General features: G+C 40.5%; 1 protein-coding gene and 1 long non-coding RNA gene across 7 annotated transcripts in view; one reads left to right on the plus strand and one right to left on the minus strand.

Annotated features, from left to right (window-relative positions):
- Nucleotides 1-26609, minus strand: part of LOC142138425 (uncharacterized) — a 261296-nt gene that overhangs the window by 156819 nt on the left and 77868 nt on the right. For all 5 annotated transcript variants that reach the window (XM_075195093.1, XM_075195097.1, XM_075195094.1 and 2 more), the window contains one exon: nt 17342-17458. In XM_075195093.1, the coding sequence (XP_075051194.1) occupies nt 17342-17458 (117 nt within the window). The remainder of the gene's footprint in view (nt 1-17341; nt 17459-26609) is intronic.
- LOC142138426 (uncharacterized) overlaps nt 1-26609 on the plus strand; it is a 63070-nt gene that overhangs the window by 25627 nt on the left and 10834 nt on the right. The gene's annotated exons all lie outside the window — the stretch shown is intronic.

Genomic DNA, 26609 nt, shown 5'->3' on the forward strand with positions numbered 1-26609 from the left:
ATGTAGGTCTTAAACCTTGGATCAAGCACAGTTGCCAAAACATAGTGATCCGAATTCAAGATTTTAATAACTCTTGGATCATTGCGAAGCGAATTAAGTACTTCATCTACAAGGCCAACATACTTTGCAGAATTGCTTTCTTTCATCTCCTCCTTCAGTTTCTCAAGCTGCTTTTCCAAAAGTTGAAGTAAAGGAATGACTTGGCAGAGTCTGAACTCCACATGTCACAACTTCAAAGGGTTTCAGTACAGCAGAAAGGATTCTCCACTGTGCAAGACTGAAATACATTCTCCCTCCTTTCCCAATGTCATGGCTTGTGCAATACACTTGTATCGCTTTGCGCTGTTCCTCCATCATCTGAAGCATATACAGGGTGGAATTCCACCTTGTTAACATATTTTGCTTAAGTTGGTGACAGGGCAAGTTAAATTGTTCTTGAAGCTGCTGCAATCTGTTCCTGCTTGTGAAGGCGAATGACCAACCCAGTGTGCTGTCACAGTCATATAATATTTGGTTTGACCACTTCCACTTGTCCACATATCTGTGGTTAAGTGTACAGTGGGTGGAATGGCATTTTTGAGTCCAATTAGTACATTTCTACGAACGTTTTGGTACAGTTGCGGAATAGCTTTTCATGAAAAATGGTGTTGCGATGGAATTTTGTAACGGGGACACAAAACATCAATTAACTGTGAAAAACCATCTGCGTTTATAGTGGACATTGGACGCAGATCAAACACTAACATAGTCGCCATGGCGTCTGTGATCTGCTTTGCGACTGGGTTACTGCTGTCATATTTGCTTCCTCTAGCAAAAGATTGTTTCACAGTTAATTTTTGTAAAGTACTAGTGCTCTTCTTCTTGGGCTTCTAATGGGAGGAAGATTCATCCCCAGCAACAGCAACAATGGGACTAACGCTCAAACATTCTTCAGAGGAATCAATTATAGTACAGGAGTCATCGAGCCTTTCCAAGTTGGATGCAGGGCTAACTCCAATCGCTACTGAGGATATTGATGAGGACGGTGTTGTGGGTGTAGATTGTGGGTGTAGATTGCAGGCGTTGGGATGTAGGTAAGAGAAGGGTCCTAGCTGATGATGGAGTGCTTGTTGTAATTTTTTTCCCATAACCATCTTGGAACCTCATCCATGTTACGCCATTTGACGAGAGCTGAAAGTTAAGGTCCCTCCCTCGACTGACTGTGGCTTTACATACACTAGAAATGGCTATTCAACTGTTGTCAGGAGTTGGGTAGAAATAATTCCACGCATAAGTTGCTTTTTTGGTCTTATGCCCAGGCATGACAATGGCCTTCTTCTTGTCACGTGCCAGAACTGCTTCCACTGGTGCAGTACTTACACAAACAACCTCATCCTCACCAACATCCTCCTTAGCTCCCTCGTCGGCTACACAAATATTCCCTCATCCTCTTCCAATTCCAAAGTGGCATCCTCAATTGGTGTATCACCGGCTACACTCGGGCTGTTCAGGCACACATCAGCAGGAATGTTGAAAGGGCCCTTCTTTATGGGTACACTATCAGAATGGTCACGATTACACATACCACTCATGGATGGACTCTCCTCAGGGATTGGTGTCATTTCTGATTCTGAGCATACATTTTCCTCTAATGCCTTACTGTTTTCTTGTAGCTCGGCTTTCACGCGTAACAGTAGCGGTGCACCACTTTTGGATTCTGAATTACTTGGTGACCTTACAAGAAGCCTCAGTTACATTTTTAGATCTCGCACTAATAAAGGCGAAGGCCTCATTCTTTCTTTGCCACTGCGTGTGTAGAATGGCATGTTGGCATTTTTTTTTATCGGCAGTTTTTCCTCTATTACAGCTCTTTTTCTCTTCAATACGGTAAAAGGTATTTTATTGTGTGAAGTTTTTCCCTGACTTCAAAATACTATGTGCTTTTACATAGGCTTTACCAGACGTACAGGAAAGACTACCATCAGGACTGGTGGCAGCAGCTGCTGGTTGCTCCTGCTCATATGTGTACTGCTGTGAATCCATTTTAATGACACCCCAAACACTTTGTAGTGCAATTTCAGAAATATATAGTGCTGGTATATTAGAATTTCAGCAGTCAGCAAATGCACTTTTAGTAGACGGGGGGATATGACACCCCAAACACTTTGTAGTGTAAATTAGTAAAAATGCCTCTTCTATACTCCTCTCTTCCTGCGACTTACCCCTTCTCTGTCCCTCTCTCAAATAGCGCTAGATCGCTGGGGAGGCGGCTATTTATTTATTCTAAAACTCGCGAAATCCGACAATGTCACACTGACTTTTTGCCTCGTTTCGGAATCCGAATAGATGCGAGAGTACCGAGCCGAGTCGGCTCTTGGGGTGCAGAGCCCGCCCATCTCTAATTAATATGCTGTCGATGTGGGTGAAAAGTTTTGAATATCAGAACAGATCTGTTAACCATGAAACCAACACACCAATGCTTAATGAATGCCACCATGTTCCTGTGACAATTCGTCCCAAATAACAGTTTTAGAAATATTTACTGATATTTAGCATTTTTACTGAAAAAACTTATACTATATTAAAACAATGTAAAAGTAAAAACAGCATTTACAACACAGGGGTACTTAGGAATGTCAAATAAGTGGTTTGCAGCTATATCCTTCTGTGTATATTATTGTAGTAACAGGAAGATATATTCTTTTCTTAACACTTGTTGTCATAATGGTGATAATTTTATCTTCTTTCTTGTTGTCAGTAAATTTACTGATTCTTGGCAATCTCAACTTGTTCCATGTCTTTACCTGGATACACATCATCCGCATGTGTTTGCAGAATTTTCTTTGCTCACCCAAACTTAAAATACTTAAAGAAATGTAATTACTTCCACTTTACAAGTCTAATTAAACCATACAGGTCAGGGTTGGACAAAACCCTGGATCGATGTAGCTGCACCGAACATTTGAGGGTAATCCCTATAACTCTCAACAGGTTTACATGATCCCTGGCTAAGAAGATTGTTCCTTTGGCTTCTAAGTTGAACCGACAGGATTGAGTTCAATATGTTTGGCTCCCTCTGCCATACACCAGCTACTTCCCGTCTATGGAATACTAGCTTTGTTGTATATTTACAAAAAAAAAGTGAGTTCCCAGTTATTTGATTATTGCTGCTATTACTGCAAATTCTCAAGTCCGACCTGCGAGCACATTAAGAATCGGCAGCGGTATAAGATGGAAATCTGTACGACCGCTTTATGGTTACGTTCTTGCAGTTCTGTTGTATTTTGAAACGATCGGCACAGTCGTTATAGTTCCCACTGCAGGACCTTTCACAAGAATAACCAAAGGTTACAGGCCTTCATCCATTGTCAAAATGTCTATGTCTATTCTTCTCAAATCCCATTCAAAATACATAAACAGCACCAGAAGGTATTACTTGCTATGGTACGCATGGCAATAGCACATACTGAGCTCTTTATATTTGTCATATTCCAACAGAGAGCCGTTTGCCACATGTGAACAAGAGGAGACCCTCTCCCCTTAGTAACTCTTCAGGTGGGCAAGGAAACACTTCTGATTCATGTGTGTGTTCTCTGATGTCTAAGTAGATGAGATTTATAGTCAAATTGTTTTCCACACTGATTACACTTATGGGGCTTCACCCCTGTGTGTTTTCTCTGATGCACAAGAAGACAAGTTGTCTGTGTTGGCTTGGGTTAGCAGTGCTTGTAGCACGACCTTTGATGTGTTCCCATATCTTATTTTCTACTATGGCGGCTAGACCACCTGGGTGCAGGCCCATCTGCTTTTTAACTTGGAATGTCAGGATCTCAATTACAAGGTTAAGAGAATGTTGCTTATATCTCAACTAAAAAAGTATGATGCAGATGTAATTTGTCTTACTGAAACTAGGGATGAGCGCACTCGGATTTATGAAATCCGAGCCCACCCGAACGTTGCGGATCTGAGTCGGATCCGAGACAGATCCGGGTATTGGCGCCAAATTCAAATGTGAAACTGAGGCTCTGACTCATAATCCCGTTGTCGGATCTCGCGATACTCGGATCCTATAAATTCCCCGCTAGTCGCCGCCATCTTCACTCGGGCATTGATCAGGGTAGAGGGAGGGTGTGTTAGGTGGTCCTCTGTGCTGTTTAGTTCTGTGCTGTGCTGTGCTGTGCTGTGCTGTGTTCTGCAGTATCAGTCCAGTGGTGCTGTGTGCTGTGCTCTGTCCTTCTGAGGTCAGTGGTGCTGCTGGGTCCTGTGCTGTGTCCTGTTCAGTCCAGTGGTGCTGTGTCCTGTGCTCTGTGCTTCTAAGGGCATAGTTATTTCCCCAATATTCGCCTGTGTTTAAAAAAATAAAAAAACGTTTTTTTAAAAAATACCAAAAACTACTTTAAATTTTTTTAATTACCACAAAATTTGCACAACCAATCCTGCAGTATAAGCCCATTGGTACTGCAATATTACCAAGTTCACACATTCAGCAGTAAAAGTCCAGTGGTACTGCAATATTACAAAGTTTACACATTCTGCAGTATCAGTCCAGTGGTGCTGTGTCCTGTGCTCTGTCCTGCTGAGTTCCGTAGTGCTGCTGGGTCCTGTGCCGTGTCCTGTTCAGTCCAGTGGTGCTGTGTCCTGTGCTCTGTGCTTCTAAGGGCATAGTTATTTCCCCACTATTCCCAAGTTTTTTAAAAATAAAAAAAAAGTAAAAAAAAATAAAAAATTTTAAAAAAAAAAAAAATATATAATAATTATAACCAAATTTGCAAAACCAATCCAGCAGTATAAGTCCATTGGTACTGCAATATTACCAAGTTCACACATTCTGCAGTATCAGTCCAGTGGTGCTGTGTCCTGTGCTCTGTCCTGCTGAGTTCCGTAGTGCTGCTGGGTCCTGTGCCGTGTCCTGTTCAGTCCAGTGGTGCTGTGTCCTGTGCTCTGTGCTTCTAAGGGCATAGTTATTTCCCCACTATTCCCAAGTTTTTTAAAAATAAAAAAAAAGTAAAAAAAAATAAAAAATTTAAAAAAAAAAATATATATAATAATTATAACCAAATTTGCAAAACCAATCCAGCAGTATAAGTCCATTGGTACTGCAATATTACCAAGTTCACACATTCTGCAGTATCTTGTGCTACATATAATGGAGACCAAAAATTTGGAGGATAAAGTAGGGAAAGATCAAGACCCACTTCCTCCTAATGCTGAAGCTGCTGCCACTAGTCATGACATAGACGATGAAATGCCATCAACGTCGTCTTCCAAGCCCGATGCCCAATCTCGTAGTACCGGGCATGTAAAATCCAAAAAGCCCAAGTTAAGAAAAAGTAGCAAAAAGAGAAACTTTAAATCATCTGAGGAGAAACGTAAAGTTGCCAATATGCCATTTACGACACGGAGTGGCAAGGAACGGCTTAGGCCCTGGCCCGTGTTCATGACTAGTGGTTCAGCTTCACCCACGGATCTTAGCCCTCCTCCTCCTCCCCCCCCCTACAAAAAATTGAAGAGAGTTATGCTGTCAGCAACAAAACAGCAAACAACTCTGCCTTCTAAAGAGAAATTATCACAAATCCTCAAGACGAGTCCAATGGTGTTGCTGGTTGTCAAGCCTGACCTTCCCATCACTGTACGGGAAGAGGTGGCTCGGGAGGAGCCTATTGATGATGTAGCTGGCGCTGTGGAGGAACTTGATGATGAGGATGGTGATGTGGTTATTGTAAATGAGGCACCAGGGGGGGAAACAGCTGATGTCCATGGGATGAAAAAGCCCATCGTCATGCCTGGTCAGAAGACCAAAAAATGCACCTCTTCGGTCTGGAGTTATTTTTATCCAAATCCAGACAACCAATGTATGGCCATATGTAGCTTATGTAAAGCTCAAATAAGCAGGGGTAAGGATCTTGCCCACCTAGGAACATCCTCCCTTATACATCACCTGAATAACCTTCATAGTTCAGTGGTTAGTTCAGGAACTGGGGCTAGGACCCTCATCGGTACAGGGACACCTAAATCCCGTGGTCCAGTTGGATACACACCAGCAACACCCTCCTCGTCAACTTCCTCCACAATCTCCATCAGATTCAGTCCTGCAGCCCAAGTCAGCAGCCAGACTGAGTCCTCCTCAATACGGGATTCATCCGAGGAATCCTGCAGCGGTACGCCTACTACTGCCACTGCTGCTGTTGCTGCTGTTAGTCGGTCATCTTCCCAGAGGGGAAGTCGTAAGACCGCTAAGTCTTTCACAAAACAATTGACCGTCCAACAGTCGTTTGCCATGACCACAAAATACGATAGTAGTCACCCTATTGCAAAGCGTATAACTGCGGCTGTAACTGCAATGTTGGTGTTAGACGTGCGCCCGGTGTCCGCCATCAGTGGAGTGGGATTTAGAGGGTTGATGGAGGTATTGTGTCCCCGGTACCAAATCCCGTCGAGATTCCACTTCACTAGGCAGGCGATACCAAAAATGTACAGAGAAGTACGATCAAGTGTCCTCAGTGCTCTAAAAAATGCGGTTGTACCCACTGTCCACTTAACCACGGACATGTGGACAAGTGGTTCTGGGCAAACGAAGGACTATATGACTGTGACAGCCCACTGGGTAGATGCATCCCCTTCCGCAGCAACAGCAACAGCTGCATCAGTAGCAGCAACTACAAAATGGCGGCTCGTGCAAAGGCAGGCAACATTGTGCATTACAGGCTTTAATAAGAGGCACAATGCTGACAACATATTAGAGAAAATGAGGGAAATTATCTCCCAGTGGCTTACCCCACTTAGACTCTCATGGGGATTTGTGGTGTCAGACAATGCCAGTAACATTGTGCGGGCATTAAATATGGGCAATTTCCAGCACGTCCCATGTTTTGCCCACACCATTAATTTGGTGGTGCAGCATTACCTCAAGAGTGACAGGGGTGTGCAGGAGATGCTTGCGGTGGCGCGCAAAATTGCTGGACACTTTCGGCATTCAGCCAGTGCCTATCGCAGACTAGAGGCACATCAAAAAAGCATGAACCTGCCCTGCCATCACCTCAAACAAGAGGTTGTGACGCGCTGGAACTCCACCCTCTATATGCTGCAGAGGATGGAGGAGCAGCAAAAGGCCATTCAGGCCTACACAGCCACCTACGACATAGGCAAAGGAGTGGGGATGCGCCTCAGTCAAGCGCAGTGGAGACTGATTTCCGTGTTGTGCAAGGTTCTGCAGCCATTTGAACTTGCCACACAAGAAGTCAGTTCCGACACTGCCAGCTTGAGTCAGGTCATTCCCCTGATCAGGCTGTTGCAGAAGCAGCTGGAGAAAGTGAGGGAGGAGCTGGTAAGCCATTGCGATTACACCAAGCATGTAGCTCTTGTGGATGTAGCCCTTCGTACGCTTTGCCAGGATCCGAGGGTGGTCACTCTTTTAAAGTCAGAGGAATACATTCTGGCCACCGTGCTCGATCCTCGGTTTAAAGCGTATGTTGTGTCTCTGTTTCCGGCGGACACAAGTCTACAGCGGTGCAAAGACCTGCTGGTCAGGAGATTGTCCTCTGAAGAGGACCGTGACATGCCAACAGCTCCACCCTCATTTTCTTCCACATCTATGGCTGCGAGGAAAAAGCTCAGTTTTCCCAAAAGAGGCACTGGCGGGGATGCTGATAACATCTGGTCCGGACTGAAGGACCTGCCAACCATTGCAGACATGTCTACTCTCGCTGCATTGGATGCTGTCACAATAGAAAAAATTGTGGATGATTACTTTGCTGACACCATCCAAGTAGACATGTCAGACAGTCCATATTGTTACTGGCAGGAAAAAAAGGCAGTTTGGAAGCCCCTGTACAAACTGGCTCTATTTTACCTGAGTTGTCCCCCCTCCAGTGTGTACTCGGAAAGAGTTTTTAGTGCAGCGGGGAACCTGGTCAGTGAGCGGCGAAGGAGGTTGCTTCCTCACAACGTTGAAAAAATGATGTTTATAAAAATGAATAATCAATTCCTCAATGAAGTACAGCACTGCCCTCCAGACAGTACAGAGGGACCTGTGGTTGTGGAGTCCAGCGGGGACGAATTGATAATGTGTGATGAGGAGGAAGTACACACTGTAGGGGGAGAGGAATCAGAGGTTGAGGATGAGGACGACATCTTGCCTCAGTAGAGCCTGTTTAGTCTGTACAGGGAGAGATGAATAGCTTTTTTGGTGTGGGGGCCCAAACAAACCAATCATTTCAGCCAAAGTTGTTTGGTAGGCCCTGTCGCTGAAATGATTGGTTTGTTAAAGTGTGCATGTCCTATTTCAACAACATAAGGGTGGGTGTGAGGGCCCAAGGACAATTCCATCTTGGAACTTTTTTTTTTGCATTATATGACCAAGCAACAGTCGTTTGCCATGTTCAAAAAGTAAAACCAAATGTAAAAAAATTCAAGAAATTAAACCAAAAGTAAAATGCCGTGTCATAATTTAAAACAAGAGGTATTGACGTGCTCTAAAACTACTGTATTGTTGTTTATATTTTATAAACACTACACTTGAAAGCTTGAGTCTTTCAATAAAAAAGTAACTGTCCATTGCACGAATATTTGCAACAGGGACAATTTTAGGGTTAAGAAAGTCAACTAATAACACTTCGACGCTGTCTGTCTTTATAAACACTACACTTGGAAGTAGGAGGAGGTATTGTGGCCCAGGCACCAAATTTACTACCGGGGCCACTCCACTGTGCAGTCCATATTTAGGTGTATCAGATATTAAACAACGGTGACAGTTGATGCCCAATTTTTTAATTATATTGTGGCCTCGGTACCAAATTGTGTACCGGGGCCACCACACTACGCAGTCCAGATACTTGTTTGGTGGCATTCAGACCAGTTGAGGGTTTTATTATTATTATATTGTGTGGACCACTCTATCTATACCACACTACAACTCTATATACCACTCTATTTCATACTTTAATTCTATTTCATACTTTAATTCTATTTAATACTTTAATTCTATTTCATACTTTAATTCTATTTCATACTTTAATTCTATTACTAATTACCATAAAGAGGAACAAAATAAACCAATTTTACCAAAAGTATAATATGACTTAGACTTACAAACACTACACTTGAAAGATCGTGCCTTTAAATGAAAAAGTCAGTCTTCATTGCACGACTATGTGCAACAGGGACAGTTTTTTGGGTTTACAAAGTCAAACAATAACACTTTGACCCTGTCTGTCTGGGATCTCAATGACGAATTGTCTGTACCATGTTTGGAGGAGGTATTGTGGCCCCGGTATCAAATTGGGTACCGGGGCCACCCCACTATGCAGTCCAGATACTTGTTTGGTGGAATTCTGACACGTGGAGGGTTTTTTAATTATATTGTGGCCTCAGTACCAAATTGTGTACCGGGGCCACCACACTACGCAGTCAAGATAGATAGATGCGTATCATAGATAAAGTACATTCAGTGGTGTGGGGCAAATTGAAAAATATTCAAAATGCACTGACATTATCAAAAACAAGAGGTTGTCACACGCTAAAACTCCAACATGTATATGATGGAGAGGATGGAGGAGCAGCCGTATGTGTAGTGTAATGCAGACCTGTTGAAGGTTTTTTATATATTTTATTGTGGTGCCCAGTGCCCACTCCTCTACGCAGTCCAGGTACATTTATTGGTGCGATTCATAAAAGTTCAGGGTTTTTAAGATATTGTGGTGACCCACTCCTCTACGCAGTCCAGGTACATTTATTGGTGCGATTCATAAAAGTTCAGGGTTTTTAATATATTGTGGTGACCCACTCCTCTACGCAGTCCAGGTACATTTATTGGTGCGATTCATAAAAGTTCAGGGTTTTTAATATATATTGTGGTGACCCACTCCTATACGCAGTCCAGGTACATTTATTGGTGCGATTCATAAAAGTTCAGGGTTTTTAATAGATATTGTGGTGACCCACTCCTCTACGCAGTCCAGGTACATTTATTGGTGCGAATCATAAAAGTTCAGGGTTTTTAATATATCTTGTGGTGACCCACTCCTATACGCAGTCCAGGTACATTTATTGGTGCGATTCATAAAAGTTCAGGGTTTTTAATAGATATTGTGGTGACCCACTCCTCTACGCAGTCCAGGTACATTTATTGGTGCGAATCATAAAAGTTCAGGGTTTTTAATATATCTTGTGGTGACCCACTCCTCTACGCAGTCCAGGTACATTTATTGGTGCGATTCATAAAAGTTCAGGGTTTTTAATAGATATTGTGGTGACCCACTCCTCTACGCAGTCCAGGTACATTTATTGGTGCGAATCATAAAAGTTCAGGGTTTTTAATATATCTTGTGGTGACCCACTCCTCTACGCAGTCCAGGTACATTTATTGGTGCGAATCATAAAAGTTCAGGGTTTTTAAGATATATTGTGGTGACCCACTCCTCTACGCAGTCCAGGTACATTTATTGGTGCGATTCATAAAAGTTCAGGGTTTTTAAGATATATTGTGGTGACCCACTCCTCTACGCAGTCCAGGTACATTTATTGGTGCGATTCATAAAAGTTCAGGGTTTTTAATATATCTTGTGGTGACCCACTCCTCTACGCAGTCCAGGTACATTTATTGGTGCGAATCATAAAAGTTCAGGGTTTTTAATATATATTGTGGTGACCCACTCCTATACGCAGTCCAGGTACATTTATTGGTGCGATTCATAAAAGTTCAGGGTTTTTAATAGATATTGTGGTGACCCACTCCTCTACGCAGTCCAGGTACATTTATTGGTGCGATTCATAAAAGTTCAGGGTTTTTAATAGATATTGTGGTGACCCACTCCTCTACGCAGTCCAGGTACATTTATTGGTGCGAATCATAAAAGTTCAGGGTTTTTAATATATCTTGTGGTGACCCACTCCTATACGCAGTCCAGGTACATTTATTGGTGCGATTCATAAAAGTTCAGGGTTTTTAATAGATATTGTGGTGACCCACTCCTCTACGCAGTCCAGGTACATTTATTGGTGCGAATCATAAAAGTTCAGGGTTTTTAATATATCTTGTGGTGACCCACTCCTCTACGCAGTCCAGGTACATTTATTGGTGCGAATCATAAAAGTTCAGGGTTTTTAATATATATTGTGGTGACCCACTCCTCTACGCAGTCCAGAAAGATACCTTGTTGCAACGTTTTGGACTAATAACTATATTGTGAGGTGTTCAGAATACACTGTAAATTAGTGGAAATGCTTGTTATTGAATGTTATTGAGGTTAATAATAGCCTAGGAGTGAAAATAAGCCCAAAAACTTGATTTTTAAACTTTTTATGTTTTTTTCCAAAAAAATCCGAATCCAAAACCTTAAATCCGAACCGAGACCTTTCGTCAAGTGTTTTGCGAGACAAATCCGAACCCCAAAAATAACGAAAATCCGGATCCAAAACACAAAACACGAGACCTCAAAAGTCGCCGGTGCACATCCCTAACTGAAACTCAATTGCTTGGTGGTAAATTGTGTGCACTTAAAAAGCAGTGGTTTGGGTGGTCAGATCAAGCAATCCATGCCTTTAGCTCTAGGGGAATGTCACTGTTCATTTGGAAACAAGTGCATTTTATTCTTGATACAGTCCAATCAGACCCACTGGGCCAATTTGTATACATAAGGGGTATGTTTAACTCTGCCCTGCTGCCTCTCCTGGTGATATATTTTCCACCTCCTTACAATCGTGATTGGTTTTACAAACGTAGTGACTTTATGTCCTTAAGCCCTGAAACTCCATTACTCTGCTTTGATGACCGTTACTATTAGATGGCAGTAGTGGCGGTGGTCTGTCACTCGGAGGGAAAACAAAATATGTCCAATTAGTGTGTAAGATGGGGTTGGAAGATGTATGGTATCTAAGACATCTGAGGGATGACCAGTTCTCCTGTTTCACAGCCTCCTATCATGCCTTCTCCAGCATTAATAAGGGCCTCTTGTCCACAAGACTGGTGCCGGCCGTTGTTTATGTGATTTATTTACCTCTGGGGATTTCTGACCACTCCCCACTGGCCCTTACTATCAATATCCACAGCTCCAAGGGACAGACATTTTGGAAATGTAATCCCTTCTGGCTAACTCTGCTGGGTCATGGATCTGATCTGGTGTCCCAGTGGAAGGAATATTTTGCTACTAATGTACATACAGTGAGTACCCCTATTCTTTCGGATGCTTTTAAAGTGTTCCTGAGGGGATCCCTAATCTCTAGTGTCAATCCTCTACATGAGGGTCCAGACTGAAAGGTGAGGAATATGAACGGGAGGACCAACACATGGAGGAAGTATATATAACATCCCATTTTTAAAACTGATAAACTTCGATGGTTGTCTGCCCAGAGGGAGAGGTTGGATTACCTCTTGGATAAATAGAGGTGCTGGTCGAATTTCAAAATTATAGCAAAATACCTCCCTTTCCGTCTACAGAGCTAATATCACAAAGCCAGTATTGTTTAAAGTAAAAATAAATGAAAAGGCCATTACTTGTAATGGGAACTGATCAGTGTAAAACACATTAGCAGCGCATGCAGCCATCTATCTATAACAGTCCTCAGTGTTTTTATGTTCCAGACCCCTGACAGAAGATCACAGCTATAAGTAGGATTGTAAAATATTGTGTGTTGGCCCCACATTATGTAATAAACATATAGCACAAAGTACATAAGAAAGAGGCAAATGCGTGAAAAGAACTGTTATGACTTTAGTGAATATTTCCTATTGCTTTGTTTGCATTGATTAATTTTTGTCTCTTGTTGCTGGGTATTCACCATAAACCAGCATTTCATGATAACATTGTCCTTTAGTAGCTACCTTACTTTAACTTGTGTACTAATCAGGAAGTTATATAGGGTTCAGTTGCCATATTGTTTTTCTGCCCAGCAAGATCTGCTGTAACATCCTCTGTCTTTTAATTGATAATTGATTTTTAGTTTATTGATTATATGTTGATGTATGCATTTGGTATTTTTATGCTGTTACATGTCACATATTTAGACATCACTCTGAAGCGATAGGCTGCCTAAACCCCCTTCTCTTACATGATAGCACCCTTGTACAGCTACAGGTGAGTGGGACAAAACTCCCAACATTCCAAGCAATCAGGACCTCCTAATACTGTTCTCTAATACAAACATTTTCTGGCCATTCACTTGTGTAGCTATTTCTTACACAGTATATTGGGGGTACCAGGAGGTCTTTGTCTGCCTCAGAGTATTTAAACTCCCACCAGGGTAACCAGATGCATTTGATGTACACATCTCTGCCCCCTATATGTGATTTTTGCTATTTGCATAGTAAAGTTTATTTTGGAAATCCACTCCGTTATAGGTGGTCTAGTTTTAAAATTCCAGTATTTTAGGATCTCTGCTTTTGCAGTATTATAATATGTCAGATAGCTCTCTACTTATACTTAGGGGATGGGGTAGAGGCGGAACTAGCGAGCTGTGGGCCCTGGTGCAGGGGGCAGATGGCCGGGGAAGAGGGAACAGGGGACCCGACCATCTGCATCTGCCATGCAGCGGGCCCCATTATCTCTATGGGCCCCGATGCACAGCACCTGCCGCACCAATGGTATTTCCGCCACTAGGAGGGGGAGAGGAACAATGTAACAAATACTTCCTGGATGGTCAGATAAAATAATGAGATGTGTTTAACGAGTATTAAAACCCTTTTCCTAGAGAGTAGAGAGTAAGCAGTGATGACACAATGCCACCATATTTGTACAGAACTCCTTACATACTGCTTACTCCTTACCTTATTTATATATAGCTTTCCCATATCTTCTAATTAAAGATGGACTTTACTTGAGTGCGCCGGCATACCAAAATTAGATTTACACTTTATTTACACTTACAGTGCCTTGCACCTGGAGAGGCAGGTCAAGCATACCCCCTTTAGAGGTGCATCCTAGTGAAGTGGGTTGTCCCCCTGTTTTAGTGGGATCCAGCCTCAGGCTTTAGTACTGATGCCTAGTACTTGCCTCACTTATCCATCCTAGGCCTGTTTGTTTCCTGGGATGAAGACTGTATGGGAGACAGTGATGAAGATGATGCCAGCACAAGTGGGAGAATGACAATCACCTATCTCCCACAGCCCCAACAGCTCAGGAATGTGAACAGGCCAGGCATAGAGGTGGCACTTTGGCAAATAAAGGAGGTGGGAGAATAAGATATGGGTAGATGTGGGAGTGCTCCCCCCTCTAACACTCCACAAAATAATGTTAACTGAAGTAAAATAAATAAATAAAGGTTGGTCATGGAGAGCAGATGACAGGAGGTGGTAAGGAGGTAGGGGCACTATATAGACACAAGACATGAGGAAATAATGAAGGAAGGACAGATAAATGGAGGTTGAGGGTGAACATAAGACAAGGGAGTAGCAGATTTTAATGACATGGGTTTAGTATTGCCATTCGTAATATAAGGGGCAGGGGTGACAAGAGCATTGTGACACTTTGGAAAAGACAAGCTTTGTAGGACAAAATAGCTGGGAGCCATATATGATTTATGTGTGTGTATTCAACGTTATGTCTGTGGTGTTTGTATGTTTGGTCAGGGCAGGGTCACCATCAGGGAGTCTGATGGGCGGGAGCCACTGACAAGGGGCCAAGACTGCCAAGGGAGCCCACTTTGACTTGCCGGCCCACCCCTTTGAATTAAACTTTAAAAAAAAAAAATCCCAACTTAGCGACAGATCCCAGTCTCTGATAGGCTGTAAACATACCGCTCATTGACCTCATTAGCATGCGGTGCGCTACCAGTCTATCAGTGAACGGTTGCTGCTGCATCACATCAAAGAGGGAGAGAGCTGTAGAGGAAGAGCGTAGGCAAAGAAACATCAAGGTAAGTGAATTGAGGGTTATCTACTCCTTTACATGAGGAGCAAAAAAAGGGACATAGCCAGGTAGTATCTGGATCCACTTATGGTTCTGAAGTCTCTTGTTTGTGTAGAACGTCCTGACATCACTGACACTGGTATTGTACTACACTGCCTCCTTACTGCCAGAACACACTGTTTTCTTGGCGCATTAAATACACAAACCATGGTATTATCAACAGCTGGCTCCTAACTGCTCATTTTCTATCTATATACAGCCCAAATTTAATGGAGATCATTATTATGGACTGTGGTTATATTTACTGAAGAACTAAATACTTTTGCAAATTAATAGAATGGATATATACACCATTCAGCCATAACATTAAAATAACTTGTAAGTGAAGTGAATAACGTTGATTATCTTCTTACAATTGCAACTATCTTTACCATTTCTGTTCATTGCTTATGTTTTTTCTGTGGAATAAAAATACAAATAAAAAAACTACTATCAATGCTGCAGTAAAAGTCTAAAAACGTTATTTATTCAAATATTTTACCTGGTAGTTTTATGAAATAATATTATATTAGGACTGATTGGTAATATCTTTTATATTATATTTATTTCTTTTATATTATCTTTTATATTGGTCAGTCATCATCTATTACTATGACATCATTAATGATTGTATAGCCTTTGGATTGTGTTGATTTAGGAAGTTCCTTCGTTTTCCTGGTGCCAGCGGTGTAGTTGGGCATCTCCAGTATTTTCAAGTCAGGAATCGTTTGATTGGTCTTATGAGAATTAGACGTAAACGTTGAAGAAGGTGCATCTTTCTCCTCTGGCAACACAATTGGTTTGTTTGCTTTAGAATGGTTTTCTTTTATTTCCATGAACTGCGGATATATAAACAGTAGAAAACCATCATTGATATTGAATTAAGTTGATCATCTCAAAGTTGTAAATCATTTTTAAGGCATAAACAGACAATCTGTGGTTCTCCATCTGTTGCAGAATTACATGTATTATAATGCTGACACTTTTACACTTCTACAACAATTGGACAATCGCAGGTTACCCAAGCCTGCTTTAAGGAATAAACTGTTAAAAGAATATAAGTGTCTTTTCCTCACCTCCAATGGTAACAATTTGTCTACTCGCTTCAGTTCATTATTAAGGGTATGGAAATCTTCATATGTATCTACGAACAGATCTCTGTCTAAGAATGCTGGTTTGATGTTTTCTTCAACCTAGGAACAGATTAATCATGACTGTGTAAATGTCAAGACTTGATTGGTTTGGGTAGATATGAATGTATCTAGGACATAGTCATCATCATCATCTATTTCTTTATATAGCGCCACTAATTCCGCAGCGCTGTACAGAGAGCTCACTCACTTCACTCCCTGCCCAATTGGAACTTACAATATAAATCCCCTAACATACACACAGAGACCGAGAGAGACTAAGGGCAATTTAATAGCAGCCAGTTAACCTACCTGCATGTTTTTTGGAGTGTGGGAGGAAACCGCAGCACCTGGAGGAAACCCACACAAACACGGGGAGAACATACAAACTCCACATAGATAAGGCCATGGCCGGGAATCAAACTCATGACCCCAGTTCTGTGAGACAGAAGTGCTAACCACTAAGACACTGTGCTGCCCAATAGTCAAGAAGGTGTCAGGCACTGTCCCCACACTGTCCATACATGCCGGGGATGTCTCCTGTGCCGACCCGCTAAGTCAACGGGACGTACTTTCGGCTTTCGCTGTGTGCGCATGCGCAGTAGGTCCTTCTATCTCCTGTATGTCGGCAGTCAGGTGCATCTGACCGCCGAAATCACGTCCTTCCAATCAGGGGCCACATATTGGTATATAAGGTACCACTTTTCACCATTCTGGTGCCAGAGTATTGGTTTCACCAGCTCCAGCGTTCCTGACTCTAGTTTCCTTGTTCCTGTTGTTTGCTACTTTGGTCCTGACTCCTGGCTTGTTCCTGACTACCCTCTTGTCCTACGATTTGATACTATCTGCTTTCTGGATCCTGACCTTTGGCTCGTCTCTGACCTACTCTTTGGATTTTCCCTGTGTACTACGCTATCCTTTGGTATCTGAACCAGATTGCACGACCATTCCTGTTTTCTATCCGCTGTTCTGATAACTAGCTTGGAGAACTGTGACCTGTGCACCTCACGCAGCCAAGACCAAACCTCCTTGCGGGGGTCCCTGGTGAAAAAGGGGCCAAGACTGCCAAGGGAGCCCACTGTGACCTGCCTGCCCACCCCTTTGAAATAAACGTAAAAAAGACTTTTGGTGAAACTGGGTACATTTTATGAAGAACAAAACATTTTTATAGCCACAAATAACAAGATTAATAAAAATGAAAATATACAAATGTGATACAAGTCATTGAGAATTACATGTATCTGAATGTTGGCACTTATAGTTTTACAACAATCAGATAACCATGACTTGCCCAAGCCCACTATAAGGAATAAATTGTTATAAGTTAAAATCATTTAAGTGTCATTTCCTCACCTCCATCGGTAACACGTCCTCTTCTTGTTGCAGTTCATCAATGAGGGTCTGGAAATCCATATCTATGTCTGGGGACAGATCTGTGTCTAATAATGCCGGATGGATGATTTCTTCAACCTAGGAACAGATTCATAATCACTGTGTAAATGTCAGGATTTAACTGGTGCGAGTACACATAAATGTATCTTGGACATAGTAATTAAGGATTATTTGTGTATGTGCAAAGCTGCGGCCCTGCAGAGAAAATACAGTAATGATGTCCTATACCTATGATTGCGCCTGATTATACAGGTTATTCTAGGGATTGGGGCTACTAGATGGTGGTGACTGCAGGGGTGTAATACTGTGCTCCTTCTAATACGAGGAACTGGGGGATTGGGGTGTTCCATTTTCAACATGGACTGAGTACAAAACAGCACTTCAATCTCCTCACATGTAAAACCAGATATATATCACAGAATACTATCTTTAAATGGATAGTAATAAAGAACCAATATCCTCTTACTATTATCTCATCTTACTAAGATAGAAATGAGTTTTCAAGGAGATAAACATTGTAAAAGTTGTTATTAAATACGGGAGTGATCCAGAAATTCAATGTTACGTCTGTGCGTTTTGTATGTTTGGTCAGGACAGGGTCACCATCAGGGGAACTGATGGACGGGGGGCACTGACAAGGGGCCAAGACTGCCAAGGGAGCCCACTGTGACCTGCCTGCCCACCCCTTTGAATTAAACTTAAAAAAAAAAAAAAAAATATCCCAGCTTTGCGACAGATCCCAGTCTCTGATAGGCTGGAAACATACCAGCCTAACAGACTGGATAGTATAGATTAATAGTAAAAATGAGCTTCTGGGGATTTTTCACTTTTAGTAGATGGCTGAAGAGTCCCTTTGCCCACTCAAAATGACATTATATTTACATATAAGCAGAGGTGGAGAACAGATGTCAGCCTGTACTTTCAACAAAAAGACTTTTGGTGAAACTGGGTACATTATATGAAGAAGAGAGCATTTTTATAGCCACAAATAACAAGATTAATAAAAATGAAAATATACAAATGTGATACAAGTCATAGAGAATTTCATGTATCAGAATGCTTGCACTTATAGTTCTACAACAATCAGATAACCACGGCTTTCCCAAGCACACATTAGGGAATAAATTGTTATAAGTTAAAAACATTTAAGTGTCAGTTACTCACCTCCATTGGTGTTTCAGGTAAGTCCTCCGATGGACGTCCTTCTACTCTCTTTGGGAGCTTTACACCACGTGGCCAAATTAGTGTCTCCATGTAGCCTGGAGCGATCTTCCGATGTTGTCTCTTCAGCAATTTCTTCTGTCTTTCATAGCATAGGTGATGTCTTTTATGTTTTATTTTCCAGTTACCTGTTGGGAGGAGAAGAGGGTCTAGAAACAGATTAGTGAAGGCCTGTCAATAAAATGCTATACAGTCACAGTACACAGGATGTAAAAGCCACGTCTATATAAACTCATTGTAGGGCCCAGGTCAAACACTTGATAAGAGAATTCTTCTTTCTACATACCTGCTCGCACACGTCTATTAGTGTGCACAGTGCTCTTTTTGTTGATACTAGCCTGTACTGGACTCTCAGAGTTTGCATTGATCTTCATTTTCATCACTAATTGTGCTTTGTTTTTAGTTTGCTCGTCATAGATGTCCACTTGTACTGCAGTTTCAGTGCTTGCAGTTATCTCTTCATGTATGCCAGCTTCTGATGACCCTTCTGTCTCCATATCCTCGTCATATGGTTTTCTTGCTTCTGCCCGCCGCTGGATAGATGCCTCTATCTGCATTGCTTCCTCTTTCTCCAATTGTATGAACCTAAACCACACAAAATCAGTTCAGAAATGGGGTAATAAAGTGGATAGCCTATTGTTATGCTAGTTTAGGGAGAAAAACTTACTTCTTAGCCATCTTGTAGATCTTACGATCAGCTTTACTCGTTTTTATCCATTCTCCTACAGTATAGCGCACACAATCCTTTAGCTTCATATCAGGCCGAAGATGCGTTAGAGAACGAAGTACTGGACTGTGAATAATAAAATTAGATTACAGTTTAGTTTAATATTATTTATACAAACATTGTAGTAGAACTAGAACAAAAACATCACCTGTAATGTGAATTGACATTTGATTAAAAAACAATTTATTTACTGTCCCATCACTGTTTTCACTTGGGGCTTTAAAATTAAATGTTTTTTGATTCACTGTCATTGGTTCTTCACTAGGCTGTAGATATTATATTTAAAATATCTAACTGACACATAGTGTTGTACATGTGATTCTGGTGATCATATTCTAGCTGATGTGAATATCCATGTACAATAATGGAATGACAGTACTCTGCGCATTTTACTTTTCCAATATTTAAATTCTATTGAAAAATGTAGATTTTTTAACTATAATACTGTAATACTGATAATGGTAATGGGACCATCCCCACCCCAGTAGTCATCATTGCTAGTCCAGGCTTCAAAGGACCATTCACTTTAAAATAAAAAAGGGGGCACCCTCTCAATATCCTGGATTAGCCCCTGTGCTAGACAGCTTGGGCTAATTTCCTCTATAAATGGGAGACCACAAACGCTTATGCAAATAAAAATCTCTAAAAAAAACTTCTGCTTTTTATTTCTTTTAAAACTTTTTTGGTGTAATGGACAAGGGTCTTATGGCTAGATTTACTAAGCTGCGGGTTTGAAAAAGTGGGGATGTTGACTATAGCAACAAATCAGATTCTAGCTGTCATTTTGTAGAAGGTACTAAATAAATGAAAGCTAGAATCTAATTGGTTGCTATAGGCAACATCCCTACTTTTTCAAACCCGCTGCTTAGTAAATCTAGCCCTTAGTCTCTCATGTCCATTCTGTTGGATCACTGAGATGTCATAGTTGGCATTTTGGGTCGTAGCCTAGGGCGATCAGGAGGAGCGCCATCATTGTTCAGCAGGGGCTGGTACCCTCTGGGAGGGTAGGGATGCTGTGTTTTATAACTTCCCCATAAAGGTACAAGCCATTTGCTGAACAGGTGAAATATAATATCTGGAGTTTCATACACCTCTGATTGAAGCCACATCAAGGAAACCTTTATATATACATTTCCTGTAAGCTGGCGCCCCAAATGGTTTTTGGACCTATTGAATTTGAATGGATTGTTATGCCTACAGTTGTATTCTTGAACACAGCATCTCAGTATAGAGGTTCACGCACAAATCAAACATTTTAAAGTGCATCCATCATCTACAGACTTTGAAGGCCATTATGATAATGTGCAGAGTGCTGTCACTGGCTCCTATAAACTGAATTGATATTCAGGAAATATTTGTCTCATTCCGACATCTGTCTATGCATTTGAGCATGTTTTGTTTTACCCCAATCATACCAAACAGCAGAATGAATTAACTGTCTTTCTGATATATCTATACATTTGGCAAAATGTTACTTTGTAAATACAATGTAACATTACTTTACCATGAATAGGGAAAAAAGCAAAACTCACAGATTTTATCATTGTTAATTTGGTCTTTTGCAGAAACTCCTGTTGAAACGTAAAATTTAATTTGTGTAAAATTTAGCTGTTATTTCATCCATATCTAGTTGATAAGCCTCATGATTATTGGTTCTGCCACAAAATAGCAGCTACCTCTGTGTGTAGCTAATAGATGCACTTTAATGACAATGACTAACTCTTTTACACTGTGCCTAGTTTTGCAGGGAGGTGAAGATTGTACAAACGTGTGAACATTACATCAAAGTCCAAATTTCTATCCCTTTATGACCATAATTTTCATTGCAATGAACTTATTAAGCTTTAATAAAATGTATTAATAAAGTAATAAAATGCCAATACAAATCAATATAAATAATATAACATAAATTCTAGGTCTAAATCCAATTGTCAAATAGAAGATACAGTATGGTACATGCATATCAAAAATCTAAATCTAAATAATAGATTAATAATATGAATTCTGCAATAATTTATAGATGTATATTAATACATGTACATATAGTGATATATGCATTCTATGATCGGGAAGGGAAAATGTATTCTATAGCTTTCACCATATTCAAAAATATAGATACAACCTATTAGAAGAAGCCATATGATAAAGATTATGGCTGGGAGTCAGTAAATAGGGAGTTTGTATTCTTATTAGTGTTAGCTCAGGTCACACAATGGATGCATCCATTGTATATCATACCTCTCACTATTGTGAAAATAAAAATAGGAACAAAATAAACCATTCCCCAAAAATGCCCCAAACACAATTCTGAGTTACCTAAAGCCCAGAATTTGCACATTACATTTTAAATTAATTAATTAGGGATATAATGTACCAGACAAATGTATACTTTATGAAACAGGTTATATTATATATTATATATATTAGCAAATATGCATTAATAAATTGAGAAATTAATATTCTATTTCTTGATGAACTTAAGTAATTTTAAATGTCTTTGTGGCAGAATAACAATGAGTGACAGTATTTTTGTTTATAATCAAGGAATACAAGTTGCAGAATATAGAAATAAATTTTGTAACTTTCACAAATGTGTATGAAAACATTCCCATTGTGTGTGAAAACATTCCCATCTAATGTCAAGGTTTAAGTTGTCTGACACCTGTATGTAACCAATATCTCACTACAAGCTTTTACCCTCTTATATTAACCAGTTAGGAGGTTGTTCCGTCACAGTCTATCATTTGTAGTTCCAAGGATAGTCTTGTTGGAGTCATTTGGCAGAATAGTCACACTAATAGAGGTCACAACACACACTGGTCTATCTCATTGCCCTAAATAATTGTGGGTGGAACATTAGGGCTCGATATTGTGGATTGATGTGAGTTGATTTCCTGTTTAGTGAGGAAACTAACTCATAGTGACCTTGAAAATAACAATAATTGTGAGTTATTATTTACAGAGATATTCCTTATAACATAATAAAACATTTTTCATACAATATCATCAGTACATACACCATACAGGTTTTTGGGAACTTCAGTATTTATAATATAAAACAACAGTTTAAATACAAAATTTATAAAATGCCTATTAAGACTCATCTGTGTTTACATTGGTACAATAGGTCTTGTCTATTCTATGTATGAACCCAGTAGGATTGAGCTGTGGACCATGTGTCTGCTTATATATATAGACAGTGTCTGTGTCCAGGGGCGCTGATAGGGGGGGTAGCGGGTACAAATTACAGGGGCCCGGCCTGCCTTGGGGTCCCAGGCTCGCAGTTGAGTATTTTTTCTTCTCCCACTGTGTGGGAAGGGGAGCCCAGAAAGTTGCAGTATCGGGGCCCCAAATTCTTCTTGACGGCCCTGTCTGTGTCTGGTCACTTCCACAAAACTCAACAGCTATGAGCCAGTGTTAATATCAGGTGGAAAGCCAATTTGTAAGGAAATAGTATAGGGATTCTTTGTGAATACCAGCAATGCCACAATGGGGGAGCACAAGTGCAGAGTGAGATTTATAACCAAAGAAGGTTAAACATCATTTACTGGTCTTATAAGAACTTATAATAAGAATCATTGTGCTGAAAGTGGTATCAACAAAAAACATCCAAATACTCTATTTATGGGTGAAACAGTAGAGCAAAAGGTAGTGGACACTATAAAAATAATAAAAAATAATATTATTAATAATATTAATAATTAATTATAATTTGCATAACACTTTAACAAGCACCCTATAGTGTAAGTAACTCAGAGTTGTATATATAATACCAGCAATATATGCTCTATCTATCAATACAATTTCCGCTCATGTTATTTCTTTAAATCAATCCAGCATCCTACCTTTACTTTTCTATAATAACCAGGTTGCTTAAACTGACAAATCTTAAAATGCTTATTAGGACTTACCTGTATTTTCACTGGTACAAAGGAAGTAGTATATATAGCTACAGGTGTTGTATATTCTGTGACTAAAGCCACTAGGATTCAGCTTTGGATGGTATATCTATAGATGGTATATCTATTTGGATGATAGACAAGGAGCTGGTTTCTCTGTGTCCGATCACTTCCACGATGCTCATCAGATATGAGGCAGTTTGAATATCTCAGGTGGGAATATGCGTTATGTTCTAGAACACAATTCAAAAATAAACAGCCTCAGCTACTGGCATGTGCCGAGACCAGTACATCAGTTACTGGTTTATTTCCATAGGGTGTTCACTTGTCTATACTAGTGAATAATTCAAATTTGGTAAAACATGTATAGATTTACTAGCAGTAGTAGACCTTTACTCTGGGTTCTCATGATTTCAATTCCTTTAGTTTTCCACGACACAGTTTAGATTATAATATTATATGCAACAATATTAGACTATAAGAGGTGTTATGGAGTTAAGGAAGAATTATGGGTGATGAATAAATCAAGAATAATTTACTTTTAACTCTTTCTAATACTAGTCTGGTTGGTCTTTATCTGGTGTCATGGAAGCCAAACTAAGTTTCCTCCACCTCTGTTTCTGTGTAAATTTTAAACTTCAGTACCCAGTAAACAAGAGACGCATTGTAAGAGATATTGGAGGGGGTGTCTGCGCTAAACAATAACAGTAAGAGTGTAAAATATTAAAAGTCACATTCCCTATTTAAAAAAACAATATACCAAATTTAATAATATATAAATATAATACATTCATAAAAATAAAAATAAAAAATGAAAAATAGAAAGATAAAAAAAAAATTATTCAATAAATAATGCCAAGTGTATCTAATTATGACAGAAAACATATGCATCTATATGTTCATTAAAAATATACACATAGGGATAGAAATTATCCAATCAGCTGTATATCACTTGCAATACATGACTATAATGTCAGTTTTTATGAATAACTGTAGCCGGATTCTTAGTCACCAATGGTTGTAAATAATAATTGATAATCGCAGAGAGATTTGATGTAATACTATTGATCCCAGAAATCTGATGAGAATTGTAGCTGATACAGATGAGGTATTACTATATAAATAGGGAACGTGACTTTTAATATTTTACACTCTTACTGTTATTGTTTAGCGCAGACACCCCCTCCAATCTCTCTTATATGTAATTTAAATCGGGTATACCCACTACCCATTGTGACTGCAGCTTTACTTTATACATTACAGCCAATAGCGCCAACTAGGGTTTAAGTTTGGGTACTGTGACTCACGGGGCAATCCTTATTCAGGCCAGTACTGATAGCCACACCCTCTCTTTCTATGAGAATATACACAAAACTCGCTGATATTATCTGGAATACTGAAATGACTTTAATATGTGTAGTAACATCTGTAAATAACAACTGTGTATTAGTGCTCAGTGATTCCTTCTCTTAAATTTTCTTGAAAGACCAAGAAACATTTTATCTATTTTTCAAGCCACCCTTCAAGTGATAAACCTTTCCCATCCCCTGCTCCCCTACTCCCATCTGTGCAGGCCTAAACTACTCAGAAGCTATGTGTACAAACATAGGTCTCTATGCACTAACATACATAGGTCCCTGGTGCTCCATTTTTGGAAAAGAGCTTCAAAATATATAATACTTAGGTAATACATATAACAGCTCTGCCCATAAGTGGAGCAGAGCTGATCTCTGCCACCGCAGAGGTGATGAAGGATTTAGTGCATGGCAATAATTAATCACATACCATGAGTCCACTCCATAATTTCCCTTACTCTTGTTCTGGACATCCTCCACCCCCTTCCCAATAGACGGCTATGTAAGGCAGCCCTCCGGTGGCAAATATGGAAGAAATAGAGCAGATGCAATGCTCTTTCCCCCATACTTGCCTTGATGTGTGAACCTCACAGTTTCCCCTAAAATTGACTGCTAAAGCGTAGTGCACACTGTCCATTATACTACATCAGAGGTGTCCTGTAGCACCACTGTCTCACTCCCCACTGTCTTGCACTCTGGTCTGTTGTGTGTAGACCAGATGAGGAACCGACACATCATCAGACTGGCCCTCCAGGGAGATCCTTGGTGGACCCCACTGCTGAGGAGCAGAATGCGATCACCAGGGCCCCTACGATCTTCCATTTGTTGCTGTGCACAATGGAAGAAGTTCAGCAGAAGTCTGAGCTGCTCTTTAGTACAGTTTGCTGCTCATGCAGGAACTAATCATTGCCTCTCCTGTGCTCCAATTGGCTGATGTCGCACAGTCACTCAACCAATTGGAGTATAGACACGCCCACTACTTACACTGCAACAGAGGAAGATGGAGGCAGCACAGCAGGAAGAGGTAAGTGTATGGGAGCTGGTGTGTCTGTGTGTTTGAGAGCAAGTGTGAGTCAGTATGAATAAGAAATGTGTCAGTATATGAAAAATGTATGTGTATGAGAGATGGAATGTGTGTGTGTTCCCAGGTGCATGAGAAATGTGTACTCTAAATGTGTCCAAAACATAGTGCCAATACTTAATACAAGCGGAATGTCTTTGGTAAACTGTAGACATTCTTGAACATCCACCACACATTCCTGTGTCTATGCAATCACATCCCCCTCTATTCATATAGGCCTAGCTCTAATTTCGTAACATATTAGCTGTCATTCTTGATGTTGTCGAAAGCTGATTTTTATCTTTGTACTATCTTGTATTGATTTCTAATCAGCAGTGATTTATTATAATTCATCACTTTAGGGCCATGTGGGGTACATTTTTATTTTATATTGATTATCCACTGGGTACAGATGACACTCCATTCTTCAATAGGTGCTATTATTCTGTTAATGGGACCCCAGCTGGTTCTCTTATACTCACTGGCAACAAAGTATAGGTCACCCCATATGTCACCACACCCATCCTAGCTTAATTCTTCATCAGCTCAGCAGTCAGTGTGTGTGTGTGTGTGTGTGTGTGTGTGTTTGTGTTTGTTTGTCAGTGTGTGTGAGACAATGAGTGTGTGTGTCAGAGTTAACCTTTGTTTGACAGATGCTATAGAGTTGTAAGTTTGATCATCTGTATCCATGAGATCACTTTTGGTGAATACACAGCCCACAGGCTCTCCCTTATATCTATATGTTCTCCCACCCTGGCTGCTCTACATTGTAGTGTGCTTCCCCCTTATATGTATATGTCTTGCCCTCCCAGACTGTACATTGTGGTTTTCCTTCTTATATTTATGTGTTCTTACACCCCATCTGTCACCCCCCCTCCAGCCTGCTATGTTGCCAAATACCCTCTTTGTCATTCTCCCCCTCCCTGATGCCAGACACCCCAATATTATGACACATCTCCCTCCACCC

Source organism: Mixophyes fleayi, chromosome 2 (assembly GCF_038048845.1).
Source record: "Mixophyes fleayi isolate aMixFle1 chromosome 2, aMixFle1.hap1, whole genome shotgun sequence".
In the NCBI taxonomy this organism is placed as follows: Eukaryota; Metazoa; Chordata; class Amphibia; order Anura; family Limnodynastidae; genus Mixophyes; species Mixophyes fleayi.